Genomic DNA, 16,119 nt, shown 5'->3' with positions numbered 1-16,119 from the left:
ACTGAAATCTTCGAATTACATTTTCCTGGAGACATGTGAGTCGCAACTTTACTTTCGATAAGGATAGAAGCAATTAACTAAAATTTGTGCCACGCACAGGGCTTGAACCCGGGTCTCCTGCTTCCTAAGGAGATGTGCTAACCACTATTCTACCACAGCATTATGGCTACCACACCTGCACTAGCTACTGTAGTCCAGAGCCGTCCCAAGCACAACTTCAATTCGCACCTGATCCCATCTTAATATACTCCATCTTAAATCACCACTATTACTATAATGAGTATTCCATCAAATCAATAAATCACCTACACCTGAGGTACAGGCATGATTTCCCCCGTACATACAAAGCTGGGACGCTATTCCAATATCGCAGAGCCTTAGCAATACTAACGATTTAGGAAGGGGAAAATCAAGATGAGCTGAAGCGTAAATTGAAGTTTGTGTTAGGGAGTGAAGTGAACTAGGATATTCCACGCAGCTGTTGGCTACAATGCCACATTAGTGTAGAGAATAGCACATCTGCCTAGAAAGCACGACACCTGTGTTCAAGAACCAACCTTGGCACAAATTTTAATTCATTACTTCAGCTTCTAATCTTAGCGAAAATAAATTGAGACTCATATGTCTCTAGGAAAATCTAATTCCATCAGACCACTGAAACCTAGTTACACTCCTGGAAATTGAAATTGACACATTCCTGAGGTCAGATACATCACATGATCACACTGACAGAACCACAGGCACATAGACACAGGCAACAGAGCATGCACAATGTCGGCACTAGTACAGTGTATATCCACCTTTCGCAGCAATGCAGGCTGCTATTCTCCCATGGAGACGATCGTAGAGATGCTGGATGTAGTCCTGTGGAACGGCTTGCCATGCCATTTCCACCTGGCGCCTCAGTTGGACCAGCGTTCGTGCTGGACGTGCAGACCGCGTGAGACGACGCTTCATCCAGTCCCAAACATGCTCAGTGGAGGACAGATCCGGAGATCTTGCTGGCCAGGGTAGTTGACTTACACCTTCTAGAGCACGTTGGGTGGCACGGGATACATGCGGACGTGCATTGTCCTGTTGGAACAGCAAGTTCCCTTGCCGGTCTAGGAATGGTAGAACGTTGGGTTCAATGACGGTTTGGATGTACCGTGCACTATTCAGTGTCCCCTCGACGATCACCAGTGGTGTACGGCCAGTGTAGGAGATCGCTCCCCACACCATGATGCCGGGTGTTGGCCCTGTGTGCCTCGGTCGTATGCAGTCCTGATTGTGGCGCTCACCTGCACGGCGCCAAACACGCATACGACCATCATTGGCACCAAGGCAGAAGCGACTCTCATCGCTGAAGACGACACGTCTCCATTCGTCCCTCCATTCACGCCTGTCGCGACACCACTGGAGGCGGGCTGCACGATGTTGGGGCGTGAGCGGAAGACGGCCTAACGGTGTGCGGGACCGTAGCCCAGCTTCATGGAGACGGTTGCGAATGGTCCTCGCCGATACCCCAGGAGCAACAGTGTCCCTAATTTGCTGGGAAGTGGCGGTGCGGACCCCTACGGCACTGCGTAGGATCCTACGGTCTTGGCGTGCATCCGTGCGTCGCTGCGGTCCGGTCCCAGGTCGACGGGCACGTGCACCTTCCGCCGACCACTGGCGACAACATCGATGCACTGTGGAGACCTCACGCCCCACGTGTTGAGCAATTCGGCGGTACGTCCACCCGGCCTCCCGCATGCCCACTATACGCCCTCGCTCAAAGTCCGTCAACTGCACATACGGTTCACGTCCACGCTGTCGCGGCATGCTACCAGTGTTAAAGACTGCGATGGAGCTCCGTATGCCACGGCAAACTGGCTGAAACTGACGGCGGCGGTGCACAAATGCTGCGCAGCTAGCGCCATTCGACGACCTACACCGCGGTTCCTGGTGTGTCCGCTGTGCCGTGCGTGTGATCATTGCTTGTACAGCCCTCTCGCAGTGTCCGGAGCAAGTATGGTGGGTCTGACACACCGGTGTCAATGTGTTCTTTTTTCCATTTCCAGGAGTGTATATGAGGTATTAAAAAAAGTATTCCCCTTTTTCTGAAGTGGTAGAATGGACGAAAACAAAATAAAATTATCTAGTAAACATGAGCTCTAAAATGCATGTTTTAAGAGCTGTGGGCACTTGTTCACCTTTGGTACTTTGACAGACTAACAGCACCTTGTTGCTGTTGTGGTCTTCAGTCCTGAGACTGGTTTGATGCAGCTCTCCATGCTACTCTATCCTGTGTAAGCTTCTTCGTCTACGAGTAACTACTGCAACCTACATCTTTCTGAATCTGCTTACTGTATTCATCTCTTGGTCTGCCTCTACGATTCTTACCCTCCGCACTTCCGTCCAATACTAAACTGATGATCCCTTGATGCCTCAGAATATGTCCTACCAAGCGATCCCTTCTTCTAGTCAAGTTGTGCCACAAATTCCTCTTCTCCCCAGTTCTATTCAGTACCTCCTCATTAGTTATGTGGTCTATCCACATAATCTTAAGCATTCTTCGGTAGCACCACATTTCGAAAGCTTCTATTCTCTTCCGCTCTAAGCAATTTATCGTCCATGTATCACTTCCATAAATGGATGGCTACACTCCATACAAATACTTTCAGAAAAGACTTCCCGACACTTAAACCTATACTCACTGTTAACAAATTTCTGATCAGAAACGCTTTACTTGCCATTGACAGTCTAAATTCCGAAATCCGATCTTCACGGAGGATGTAAAGCATATATTATTATTAGCAACTTTCAATCACCATGGAAAGATAAGGCAAATTAGAGCTCGTACTGAGGCGTTCAGACAGTCGTTTTTCCCTCGCGCGATCCGCGAGTGGGGGGGGGGGGGATATGACTTTGGCGCGAATTGTACCCTCCGCCATACACCGCTTGGTGGCTAGCGGAGTATATATGTAGATGTAGAACAAATGAAAAAAATTGTGTTTTGCGCACGTCGAAACCCATACAAAAACAAATTCACTTGTAAACAAACACGGGCAGAAGAGCTTCAGCCGCAAGAGCAATTGTTCCAAAAAAAGTCTGAAATAAAATATTCATAAATAACGTGTAACCATGCAACTTACATTGTATATAACAGACACTCCAGGCTCCAGCAAAATGAGCGAAGAAGTAATGAGTAACGATAGTTGTAGGTAGCACATTGGTTCTGCAGCTTTCCTGCGCGTCCAAAACAAAAATGTTTTCAGGAAATACACTACTGGCCATTAAAATTGTTACACTAAGAAGAAATGATAAATGGGTATTCATTGGACAAACATATTACACTAGAACTGACATGTGATTACATTTTCACGGAATTTGGGTGCATAGATCCTGAGAAATCAGTACCCAGAACAACCACCTCTGGCCGTAATAATGTCCTTGATACGCATGGGGATTGAGTCAAACAGAGCTCGGATGGCGTGTACAGGTACGGCTGCCCATGCAGCTTCAACACGATACCACAGTTCATCCAGAGTAGTCTCTGGCTTATTGTGACGAGCCAGTTGCTCGGCCACCATTGACCAGACGTTTTCAGTTGGTGAGAGATCTGGAGAATGTGCTGGCCAGGGCAGCAGTCGAACATTTTGTGTATACAGAAAGGCCCGTACAGGACCTGCAATATGCGGTTGTGCATTATCCTACTGAAATTTAGGATTTCGCAGGGATCGAATGAAGGGTAGACTCAAGGGTCGTAACACATCCGAAATGTAACGTCCACTGTTCAAAGTGCCGTCAATGCGAACAAGAGGTGACCGAGACGTGTAACCAATGGCACCCCATACAATCAGGCTGGGTGATACGCCAGTATGGCGATGACGAATACACGCTTCCAATGTGCGTTCACCGCGATGTCGCCAAACACGGATGCTGTAAACAGAACCTGGATTCATCCGATAAAATGACGTTTTGCCATTCGTGCACGCAGTTTCGTCGTTGTGTACACCATCGCAGGCGCTCCTGTCTGTGATGCAGCGTCAAGGGTAACCGCAGCCACGGTCTCCGAGCTGATAGTCCGTGCTGCTGCAAACGCTCGTCGAACTGTTCGTGCAGATGGTTGTTGTCTTGCAAACGTCCCCATCTGTTGACTCTGAGATCGAGACGTGGCTGCACGATCCGTTACAGCCATGCGGATAAGATGCCTGTCATCTCGACTGCTAGTGATACGAGGCCGTTGGGATCCAGCACGGCGTTCCGTATTACCCTCCTGAACGCACCGATTCCATATTCTACTAACAGTCATTGGATTTCGACCAACGCGAGCAGCAATGTCGCGATACGATAAACCGCGATAGGGTACAATCCGACCTTTACCAAAGTGGGAAACGTGATGGTACGCATTTCTCCTCCTTACACGAGGCATCACAACAATGTTTCACCAGGCAACGCCGGTCAACTGATGTTTGTGTACGAGAAATCGGTTGGATACTTTCCTCATGTCAGCACGTTGTAGGTGTCGCCACCGGCGCCAACCTTGTGTGAATGCTCTGAAAAGGTAATCATTTCCACATCAAAGCATCTTCTTCCTGTCGGTTGAATTTCGCATCTGTAGCACGTCACCTTCGTAGTGTAGCAATTTTAATGGGCAGTAGTGTAAATACATCGCCAATAAAAACAGTTTTGCAAATACTAAGTGAAAACGAGAATCGACATGCATGTGTGTGTGGGTGTGGGGTGTTTGGGGGGTGGTGAGGGGGGGGGGGGTACCCTACGGAGACATCCGTGGCGCCGGGTGAGGCTGGGCGGTCGGCTGTATGAATGGCGTTAATAGGCTTCCCGTGTCCGGGAGTGAATGGAATGCCGGCCGCGGGGGTTTTTGTGCCGTGTTTCGGCAGGCGGCCAGCGCCGGCCGCAGATAGCCGCCGCGCGGGACACGCCCGGCTCTTCCCCACCCTCCACCACACACCGCCCACACATTTATCACCGCGTGCGGACGATCTACTTCTCTCTGCGGGGCCCACCGTTCTCATCTCAGCGCTCAAATTTTATTCGCGAGGAGTAACGGTCCAGCGTAGGGGCTGCATCTCAACTTGTGCGCGTATACACATTATATTGCGCATACATAGGAAGAGAAATCCACTACTGTACAGCTACACTACTGATGACAACTGGGGATAGTGTGTGGGCGGCCGCAGTGGCCGAGCGGTTCTAGGCGCTTCAGTCCGGAACCGCGCTGCTGCTACGGTCGCAGGTTCGATTCCTGCCTCGGGCATGGATGTGTGTGATGTCCTTAGGTTCTAAGTCTAGGGGACTGATGACCTCAACTGTTAAGTCCGATACCGCTTAGAGCCATTTGAACCATTTAATAGCAACTGCCGTAAAATATCTAGCTGTAACTATCCAGATCGACCTTAAGTGGAATGACCACATGAAACAGACTGGGCAAAGCGATACGAGAAGACTCAGATTCATCGGAAGAATCTTAAGGAAATGTAACTCATCTACGAATGAAGTGGCATATAAGGCGCTTGTTCGCCCGATTCTTGAGTATTGTTCAGCTGTCTGGGATTCCTATCAGGTAGGACTGATAGAGCAGATAGAGAAGATTCAAAGAAGAGCGGCGCGTTTCGTCACGGGATCGTTTAGCTGGCTAGAGAGCGTTACGGAGATGCTTAACAAACTCTCCTGGCAGACATTACAAGAGAGGCGTTGTGCATCACGGTGAACGTTAATAAAACCGACAAACTGCAGTCACGGATTCCGGACTAGAAATACAGGAAAAAAGGTATGTGTCCGGAAATGCATCGCTGCGCTGGCGGATGAAAGTTCTGTAACTACGTGCTGTGTGTTCCTTGTGTGTTGCAGGCTGTGTGACTGACGAAGCGTACTGTAAGCAGCAGAATGGTCCGGTATTCATGTCGGGAACAAGACGAGATGGTGTTTGCGTAGGGCGAAGCAGATGGAAACGATCGAAAGCCACCACGGTCGCACCAAAACAAGTACCTTCAAGGAAAACAATAACATCACACAACGTATGAAGCCCTTTTTAGGCGTTGGTGTGATCGTTTGTCCTTTCAAGAGAGACGAAGGTGCAGGGAGGTGGCGGACTGTGAGTACATCAGATTTGAAGGATCGGGTTCTACAGGTTATTTAGACGAACCTTAGTACAACATGGCATAAGCCATAGTACGGTTATGTCAATCTTTCATGACAACTACCCTACCGCTGTAACCTTCAATCCCATAGGGGCCACTTTGAACATTTGTTGTGATGTGGACGCGAAGCAGCTCTGTAATGTGTTCCGGGACGATTTGTCGGCATTGCACGCACATCGTCTATTTCTGGACATATGTTCATTGTACCATTTTCCCCAATTTGTAGCCAGGAATATGTCACTGCCGTTTGTCGGTTTTATTCATGTTCACCCCGTATATTTACTGCGATCTGGGGAAATAAACTTCTCTAGCAAGAAGATTTAAGGCAACGACCTCCGCAGTGGATACACAGGTTCCCGTGAGATCACCGAAGTTAAGCGCTGTTGGGCGTGGCCGGCACTTGGATGGTTGACCATCCATCCGCCATGCGCTGTTGCCATTTTTCGGGATACACTCAGTCTCGTGATGCCAATTGAGGAGCTAGTCGACCGAATAGTAGCGGCTTCGGTGAAGAATGTCATCACGACCGGGAGAGCGGTGTGCTGACCCCTTGCCCCTCCTATCCGCATCCTCCACTGAGGATGACACGGCGGTCGGATGGTTCCGGATGGTCACTCGTGGCCTGAAGACGGAGTGAGTGAGTAAGAAGATTTAATCAAATTCACAGATCGCTCGCCTGCTGACAATGTCACCTATAATAATGAACAACTCGCGTTTTGAAGTCCGCTCTTTCTTCAAAGTCGCACGGTTTACGAGAGCGCCAAGCCACCAGGGGTTAAAGATGTCCGCCGTTATTAAGAGGCCTTCCGCAGACTCGACGAAACCGCAGCGCTTCCTGCCCGTAATGAGAAGAGCACCTCCCTCCTCCCCCTCCTCCAGTCGCGCGCGCGCGCCGCCATCTTTATTTACCTTACCTGCGGCGATTAGTCGGAATAAAAGGACGGCGCCCGCCGCTCATGACTATCGCGTCGTGAGGAGACGGCGGATAATTTGGGAGCGGGCAGAACAGGTTGGGCGCGCTTTTTGCTGCGCGCCCTGTTATCAGCCGGCGCTCCTTTGTTCGGCGATCGCGTCCGCTGCGGCCCCCTCTGTAATTTCGGGCCCGACACAAATTCACAGCGGCCTCCTCCAGGCTCCTCGCCACTCGTTATCCACAACGCCCCCCCCCCCCCCCCCCCGTGGCCGCGGCAGCTGCGATCACACGACGAGACGCGCCATGGCGCCTGGCGCGGAAGGCAGCGAGAAAAAAAAATTGATGAGAGGAGAAAGGGGGAAGGGTGGGGGGAGTGGGGAGAGATGACGCGTCTGGAGCCCTCGGCCGCAAACAAGTGAAGGCTACTACTGCTGGCTCTTCTTCTCTTCCTTTCTGCGCGACGCGACGGCGAAGAAAGGTGCGAAGAGCACGCGGAAAAGGCGACGCGGATCAAAAGCGACAAAGCGTGCTGTGGAGGCGACCACAGCCGCGGGGAAAGTGACAAGCGCGGGGCGCTGGTGCGAGAAGCCGCAAAATGAGATGAAGGCTATACTGCTAACACGTGGAACGTTCCGTGACCCTTTTAGCGAGCAGTATAAAGTGAGGCAGTTAATTGATAGTACCTCCTGAAGACTTCGATGGCGGCTTAATTTATTTCTCTAACGCGTAATAAACTACTCGCTTTGTAAAGGACATTCCTTCCCCTGTTTACGGAACCGACAATTACTTTCTCAATCGAAATACACTAATAACTAGCCAGTCAGTTTTATTCATAACTGAGTTCCGCACGTTTCCTGCGTCCGTATTTATTCCAATCATCTATCGACATCTACATCCATACTCCGCTAGCCACCTGACGGTGTGTGGCGGAGGGTACCTAGAGTACCTCTATCGGTTCTCCCTTCTATTCCAGTCTCGCATTGTTCGTGGAACGAAAGATTGTCAGTATTGCCTCTGTGTGGGCTCTAATCTCTCTGATTTTATCCTCATGGTCTCTTCGCGAGATATACGTAGGAGGGAGCAATATACTGCTTGACTCCTCGGTGAAGGTATGTTCTCGAAGTTTCAACGAAAGCCCGTACCGAGCTACTGAGAGTCTCTCTTGCAGAGTCTTCCACTGGAGTTTATCTATCATCTCCATAACGCTTTCGCGATTACTAAATGATCCTGTAACGAAGCGCGCTGCTCTTCGTTGGATCTTCTCTCTCTCTCTTCTATAAACCGTATCTGGTACGGATCCCACACCGGTGAGCAGTATTCAAGTAGTGGGTGAACAAGTGTACTGTAATCCACTTCCTTTGTTTTCGGACTGCATTTCCTTAGGATTCCTCCAATGATTAATTTTATATGGTCATTCCATTTTAAATCATTCCTAATGTCTACCCCCAGATAATGTATGGAATTAACTCTATATTGTAGCTAAATGATAAAGGATCTTTCCTTCTATGTCTGCGCAGCACATTACACTTGTCTACATTGAGATTGAATTGCCATTCCCTGCACCATGCGTCAATTCGTTGCAGATCCTCCTGCATTTCAGTACAATTTTCCTTTGTTACAACCTCTCGATATACTACAGCATCAGCCGCAAAAAGCCTCAGTGAACTTACGATGCTATCCACAAGGTCATTTATGTATATTGTGAATAACAACGGTCCTACGTCACTCCCCTGCGGCACACCTGAAATCACTCTTACTTCGGAAGACTTCTCTCCAATGAGAATGACATGCTGCGTTCTGTTATCTAGGAACTCTACAATCCAATCACACAATTGGTCTGATTGTCCACATGCTCTTACTTTGTTCATTGAACGACTGTGGGGAACTGTATCAAATGCCTTGTGGAAGTCAAGAAACGCGGCATCTACCTGGGAGCCCGAGTCTATGGCCCTCTGAGTCTCGTGGACGAACAGCGCGAGCTGGGTTTCACACGATAGTCTGTTTCGAAACCCATGCTGATTCCTACAGAGTAAATTTCTAGTCTCCAGAAAAGTCATTATACTATTAGCATCTCCTCCTTTCCCTGCTCTCTGACCAACTCCTCCGCTTCCCTATGTGTCTATATCCTTTCCCTCCCCTCTCTCTGTGCACCTCCTCCCTTCTCCCACAGTTTCTATTTCCAGATAGTAGCAGTACGTCTACAACGTTTGGCTGAAATCGGTCCAGGGGCTTTGGCGGAGTTCTTTACCCGTTGCTTGAGTCGCGTACGCGCATGTCACATATATTAAACATATTTCACACATACTTGTATACACAGTCTAAAAAAAAAATTGCTTACAAACCACTCGAGCGGCTCATCCTAGAATATTGCTCACAGACGAACGATTTGATGCTCTTAAGCTTTCTGGAGTAAAAAAGGAGAGGAAAGTGTAATAATTGATTTGTTTTAAAGGTTTGATTGATGCCACGAAATTTCCCTTACCAGCACAGATTGGCTCTGAGCACTATGGGACTTAACATCTGTGGTCATCAGTTCAAATGGCTCTGAGCACTATGGGACTCAACTGCTGTGGTCATAAGTCCCCCAGAACTTAGAACTACTTAAACCTAACTAACCTAAGGACAGCACACAACACCCAGCCATCACGAGGCAGAGAAAATCCCTGACCCCGCCGGGAATCGAACCCGGGAACCCGGGCGTGGGAAGCGAGAACGCTACCGCACGACCACGAGATGCGGGCGTGTGGTCATCAGTCCCCTAGAACTTAGAACTACTTAAACCTAACTAACCTAAGGACATCACACACATCCATGCCCGAGGCAGGATTCGAACCTGCGACCGTAGCAGTCGCGCGGTTCCGGACTGAGCGCCTAGAACCGCTAGACCACCGCGGCTGGCTACTAGCACAGATCACTGAATTTTTTCACAGTTGGTAACATTTGCCATTTTCCCTCCAAATCGTGTTGATATTATTTTTCTGTGTACATGCTTTGAAACTGTGTTTACAGTAGTGTTTTATGTTTATGTGGTGTACTTCAGCTTGTTATTTATTCTATCAACTTCTCGCTACACTAACAAGACATTACATAGCTTGTGAACTTGCATGTTTTTAGCTATAGGAATAAATCGTGGAGTTACCAGGGTAGTTAATTTAACTGCAAACACGGAAAGAAAGGCGACAGCTGCAGATACACAAAGATGAATATGGCACAAAGAAGTTCAAAAGAGAGTGGTTATCACTGGCTTCGCCTCACTGCTACTATAATGCGAAATCCATGCCGCCAGGGAAACCTGCTTACAAAATATTTCTACTTTAATACTGCTTACATTTAAGTACGGATCGCAACTTTCACAGAATGCTGCTTACATATACAGCACACGTCACAAACATTAGTCAAATGCTAAAAAGTCAAAGAGAACAAGGTATTTGCGCCAGCGTACATGCATTATAGACGAAGGCTTGCCTTCAATGAAAAGCGCTGTGCTGAAATGAAATCGTTTTCCCAGTTTCCGAGATGTTTATTGAAACGGTGATCTCCAACACTGGGCATTGAAACACATAATAGAATGTGACAGCACCTGAAGACGGGCACAAGCCTGAAACCGGTAGTGCATTAAATAAAATTACTTTCTATTGTGACAGGTAGCGGATATTATTCTACAGCTACGTAGCTCATCTGCATCCATTACAGATAATATTCAAATATCAATCCCCCAAAGCGCTACGATGCAATTCTTAAAAATTCGCCAGAAAATCGAATTTTAAGATTTTCGAGGAACTAAAATTGGGCCAGGAGAGATGTCATCGGCGGTTTTGGTCAGTGACGTAGGGTTAATGGCTGCTGCTGTCACGTCACCTTTTGGTGCACGTGTTGAGTTCTGTTGCTCGTTGGTTAAGCTAACGAATCTCCAGAGATTGGACAGCGATATCCATAGTAACAGCGAAAAACACTACAATGAGGAGGAAGACGAGAGGTGACGCAGTAAATAAGCATAAGATACTGGCGATCTAGCCCAGAAATCACCAAATGCTGTACACGGATGAGCATCTAAAGTTAAAACATATGATTAGCAATACTATTTCTCTACTAATAACCTTTTGTGTGTGTGTGTGTGTGTATCTGGGGGTCAACAGCTCGAAGAAAGCATTCCAAGGTATTCACCGTCAATCACAAAGCGGTCATGGCACCAACAAATCTCTCCTCTATCCAATCATCTTTTTATATTCTTCTTAAAAAACAACCGAATTTTATTTATACTACGACCTTAAATTTTTGTTAATTTGAAAAGGATTATTCTTTGTAAATGTTGTAGCCTGCAAAAGAAAAACGGAAATTGTAAGATGTACGATCTGTTTTAAAACATCAGGTAACAGGTCAGCAATTTCGCAATAAATAAATAAATGAACGATGGCCAATAATATTTAAGTTATAGTCGCCACAATTTTAACGGCATTTGTCACGTGTTTATAATGTCACTGGTCAAAGTCGATAGCCGGTATCGAACATTCTTCTATGTCAACTTCACGTATCGCAAATATAAAAAAAAATTACGAGAATCCTGTTGCCGGGTGGCCTCTTTGTTAGGGGTTAGTAAGAAGAAGGGAATACAAGAAATAGGCGTACTCACCGAGCGGACAGAGCCTGCTCCAGTGGTAGGGGTTGGCGCAGTGGTAGACGGGGTCCCTGACGGCTGCGCAATGGGGGGCTGGCCTCAGCTGGCCCGGCTCCAGGTCGTCCCAGCGCCAGGCGCGGCAGCAGAGCGCGGCCAGGTCGGCCGCCTCGACGAGCACGCAGCCGCCCCCGGCGCCGGCGCCGCCTCCGCCGCCGGCCGCCACCGCCGCCGCCAGCAGCTCCAGCTGGCGATCCGAGAGGCGGTCGAGCGCCAGGTCGGCGGCCGCGGCGGCTGCCGGCGACGCCGCCGCCGCATCGCGGGCCAGCCGCCTAGCTGCAGCGGCCGCGCGCCGCCGCCCGCGGCCCAGCATCGCCATCAGGCACCATCCGCATCGGGGGGCCAGCACGCGCTCGCCGCACACGCACACGCATGCGGACGCGGGGGGCTCGCCGCCGCCCGCCGCCTCCCCCTCCGCCTCCTCTAGCTGCCGCCGCCCGACGCCGGCGCCGCCTCCGCGCGGGCTCCTCTGCGCTCGAAGGGCCAACGAGCTCTCTCTGCGCCCCGAGTGCCTCGGCTGGTGCGTCTTCGGCCTATGCACTCCGGCTGCCGGAGTGGAATATCTTCGTAGCGGCTCTCGCGCCCAGCGCGGCCCAATTTGACTGGGCCGGTATTCCAATGCACACGTGTCTAAAAGCTGTTCTTACACTCGATCTTCACACACGCAGGAATAACCCAAACTTATCACGCGTACGTAACAAGGAAAATTCAACATTCGATCGAAGATTAATGTTAAAAGTGGACGGCACGGAGTTTGTGCTTTCGTTGTACACAAAATATTAAACTGTTCAGAAACAAAACGATCACAGACTTTGATGATTGACGGCAAGCAGCGGCTCAGGCAGTTCAGTAATTCTGATTCGTGTTTGCTGGCAAATCTTACAAAATGGCAAAAAACACCTCAGGCACATTCACTAGAGTAGCGCTGTCGAATAAGCGTACAAATACGAAACACATTCAAGTTTTCTGTTCACTATCCTTGTATGCTGAGCACTTCTTGTAAGAGGCACTTTTTGGATACTGAAAACAAGCTAACAGTCAATGTCTCATGCTGCGACTATAAAACAGCCGAATCCGGAACACCTCTGGATCTTTATGTTGAACACTGAAACAGAGAAGGCAAATTCATTACAAAATCTCCGTATCGTTCCATGTGCTAAAAAATAAGAGCAAACGTTTTAAATTGTCTGTAAACATAATACAATCTATTGAACGAAACACGGGTAATTTCCAAGAATGACTGCCTATCGAACTCAAGGGAGCCTAGTGATATATATCGAACGTGCGACTCGATGTCGACCATACAAATCTGGTGGTATTGTGGTAAATGTTTAGTGCGTTGCCAGGGGGACACAGTTTATCGTTTTCGGTTGTGAATAGCAATGAGTGAAAATGCCGACAGTTTCACATGGCGAAATCTAATTCCTTGGTTATGTAGTATGGAAAGACGTTTAAATTTTGTTGGGACTTGGCATTCCTTCCAAATGAGGATAGCAGAATGCCATGGACTCAACGTGACTGACGAGTACAGTAAGTAAATTTAGTACTTTCATTTCCAATTAATTGTAAGTTAGTAAACGTTCGTCTTTTAACGTTGCTGTAGTGAACTTTGTAAACAGTAGCCATAGGTTTGCACGTTCGATATGAATCGTTAGCGGCCTTTGCGTTCGACAGGCAATCATTTTTGGTAATTACCGGACAATAGATTTATTCAAAAATTAAAAACATAATGAGGCACTTGTGCAGTGTGCAACAACACAACCCCGCCCTTAGCACACTACCTTTGATGATTAAACGAAGAGGGTATCGCTTTCAGAAACGCAGTACTTCATATCCACGCTGTATTTCGTTCACTTCTTTGAGAATGAAATAGCACTTTCCGTTAATACACTTTTATGATAAAATTACCTGTTTGTATAACAGGTTTTCACATGGAATTTCTAGTAATAAAAAGCTGCTCTGAACTTCATCGAAACATATTTTGCTGTTAGCAGAATCATCCATGATACTCCACAATCGTTATTTATAATGCTCGTATAATTTTAAGCACTCACAAATAAACACTTACGACTGTAAACAGTGTAAGAGCTGGTCCAGTCCCCCAGCGCAAAAAACGGATTCAAAATTGCAAACTTCGAGCTCGGTCTTTAGAGAATTACTATTCATTGGAAAGTTCTAGACTGCACTAAATGATCGACAGTCGACTGTAAACCAATATCTGACGATCAGCGAAACTCAGAGATCTGCTGCAAGAAAGACATGCAACTACAATCTATACGGATAACATTGATGGAATAAAATTTGATTAGGAAGATTCCGATATCTGTTAGCTTTCATACTTTCGTCATCCGCTGACGACTTCTAGATCGAAAAACATGGATATTCGAAACGAAATAGCAATTGAATTAACATTGACTTATTTAGCTGTGGCTGAAGTGCAGTGTGACACTGAGCAATAAAAAACATCGTGACTTCCGTTGACTTCTTTTGATAATGGAAAGAAACAGTTTTATTTACGAAATTTTAATATTATGAAGCAATTTATCTATATTGTTGCCGTACTAGCTAGGAATAACTACGAAATATTGTAAGGCATTTCGAACCTTTTCAGGTTTTAAGGGAGAAAAAAAAATAAAATACATAAAAGCTACTATGAAACCACACAATCTAAATTACTCTACGTTTTGTTAGTGGTAGGAAACGGAGAAACTGGGTAGGGAGGGTGGAATGTGTGTGTGTGTGTGTGTGTGTGTGTGTGTGTGTGTGTGTGAGAGAGAGAGAGAGAGAGAGAGAGAGAGAGAGAGAGAGAGAGGGGAGGGGGGGGGGTAGTATGCGAATATCAGCACACTGCGATCTGCGTTAACTGCAACTAGGAAAACATGTACAGTAAACATACGTTGTGAACTACGAGCACTTGTTCAGTGGAGATGCGTTTCATAGCAACGAAGTGGTGCTCGTAGCATTTTAAGTCAGTGTTCATTTGACATCTTTTTTTTCTTGTTTTGGTGAACGCTACCACCTCTCACAACATGGAAACCTTGTTGTATACTCCTCTCAAAATATGGAATGCAAAGCGCTTGCATCAGAAGAGATTTGTTTCACAGTATCGAAGATGAAGAACATAGATAGCTCTTATGGTATGCATTTTAGAGCCTATGCTTAATTGATTTTTCGCTTTCGATGATCGTTCCTGTTATATAATTGAAAACTGATCACTCCTCCTGGGACGATGTATAGTACAATAGTATCCACTGAGTAACATTTCCTGATAAATCTTTTGCCATCGTCCTACAAGTTCACGGACAATCCTTTTCGTAGTGGACATAAACATATATTTTATTTAAAAAAAAAAGAGAATATCACTTGTAATTGTGTAATTAATTTGCAAAATTGAAACGGCTAAGTCGTGGATCACGGAAACCAGAAACGACATAGAGGAACTCAAAACTACTCTAGAAGATATCGAAGTACGTAAATCGCTTAAAGAATATACACTAAATCATGGAAGTTTCCATTAAAAGCCCAGAAAGAAAACTGTTGTAACATGGACTGAAGAAAGACATAAGGAAATGTGGAGAACATGGAAGGAAAGATGCAGCTGATTAAAATTTGATTGTGAAAGACTGACATACATTTATATTCCATTTTTTAAGCGTATTATTCATTTCTGACACCTGTGATCGTTTTTAAGTGTATTGTGACGTCTACACACATACACAGTTAGTGGCACAGGACACGTCGTGCCAATGTTATCGATTTTCTTTCACGTTACATTCGCGTGTTGAGCGTGGGGGAAAATGACTGCGTAAATGCCACTGTACGAGCTCTAATTTCTGCCAGGTTTTCTCACGACCCCTATGCGAAGTATACATTCATGGCAGCACAATGGTTGCATAGTCATATTCAAATATTTGTTCTCTAAATTTATTCTAGAGTGTTGTCTTTCTTCTAAAGACAAAAAAAAAAATTATAAATGGCTTGATAGCAGAATGAAAATCGACTTTTGATTCCTCAGCGAAGGAGCAGTTTAAGCGATCCACAATAGTGAGAAATAGACACATGCTATGGTCTTCGTACCCATAAGTAAACCAACAGCGTAAATCACTTCCTCACTACCCGGGAACCTGAATACGGCACGTTTCAAAAACATAATGCACCATCTTTATCCCTCTTCATGATCACTACACGAAATTGTCTTTACTGCTGGCGCGCGTTAGTATTGTGATGGTACTTCAAAAACAAATAAAACAACTAAAAAAGAATCTATAACCATGACAGAATCAATCCCTATGTCAGCAATAACAAAACACAGTCCGATTTACATACCAGGCCTCACGTTTTCCGTGCTTTAACTCTCAAAGTTTCATCTACATTTGCTCTAGTGAGACTTCGATCCACTTCTTAAG

General features: G+C 46.7%; 1 protein-coding gene across 1 annotated transcript in view; it reads right to left on the bottom strand.

Moving 5' to 3' along the window:
• Positions 1-12,032, bottom strand: part of LOC126214966 (mothers against decapentaplegic homolog 6) — a 267,734-nt gene extending 255,702 nt beyond the window's left edge. The window contains exon 1 of the mRNA XM_049941600.1: positions 11,672-12,032. Coding sequence (XP_049797557.1) covers positions 11,672-12,032 — 361 coding nt within the window. The remainder of the gene's footprint in view (positions 1-11,671) is intronic.
• Between the last annotated feature and the right edge of the window lie 4,087 nt (positions 12,033-16,119).

The sequence above is a fragment of the Schistocerca nitens genome, chromosome 12 (assembly GCF_023898315.1).
Source record: "Schistocerca nitens isolate TAMUIC-IGC-003100 chromosome 12, iqSchNite1.1, whole genome shotgun sequence".
NCBI classification, from domain to species: domain Eukaryota; kingdom Metazoa; phylum Arthropoda; class Insecta; order Orthoptera; family Acrididae; genus Schistocerca; species Schistocerca nitens.
This window is presented reverse-complemented; position numbering and strand designations above follow the sequence as displayed.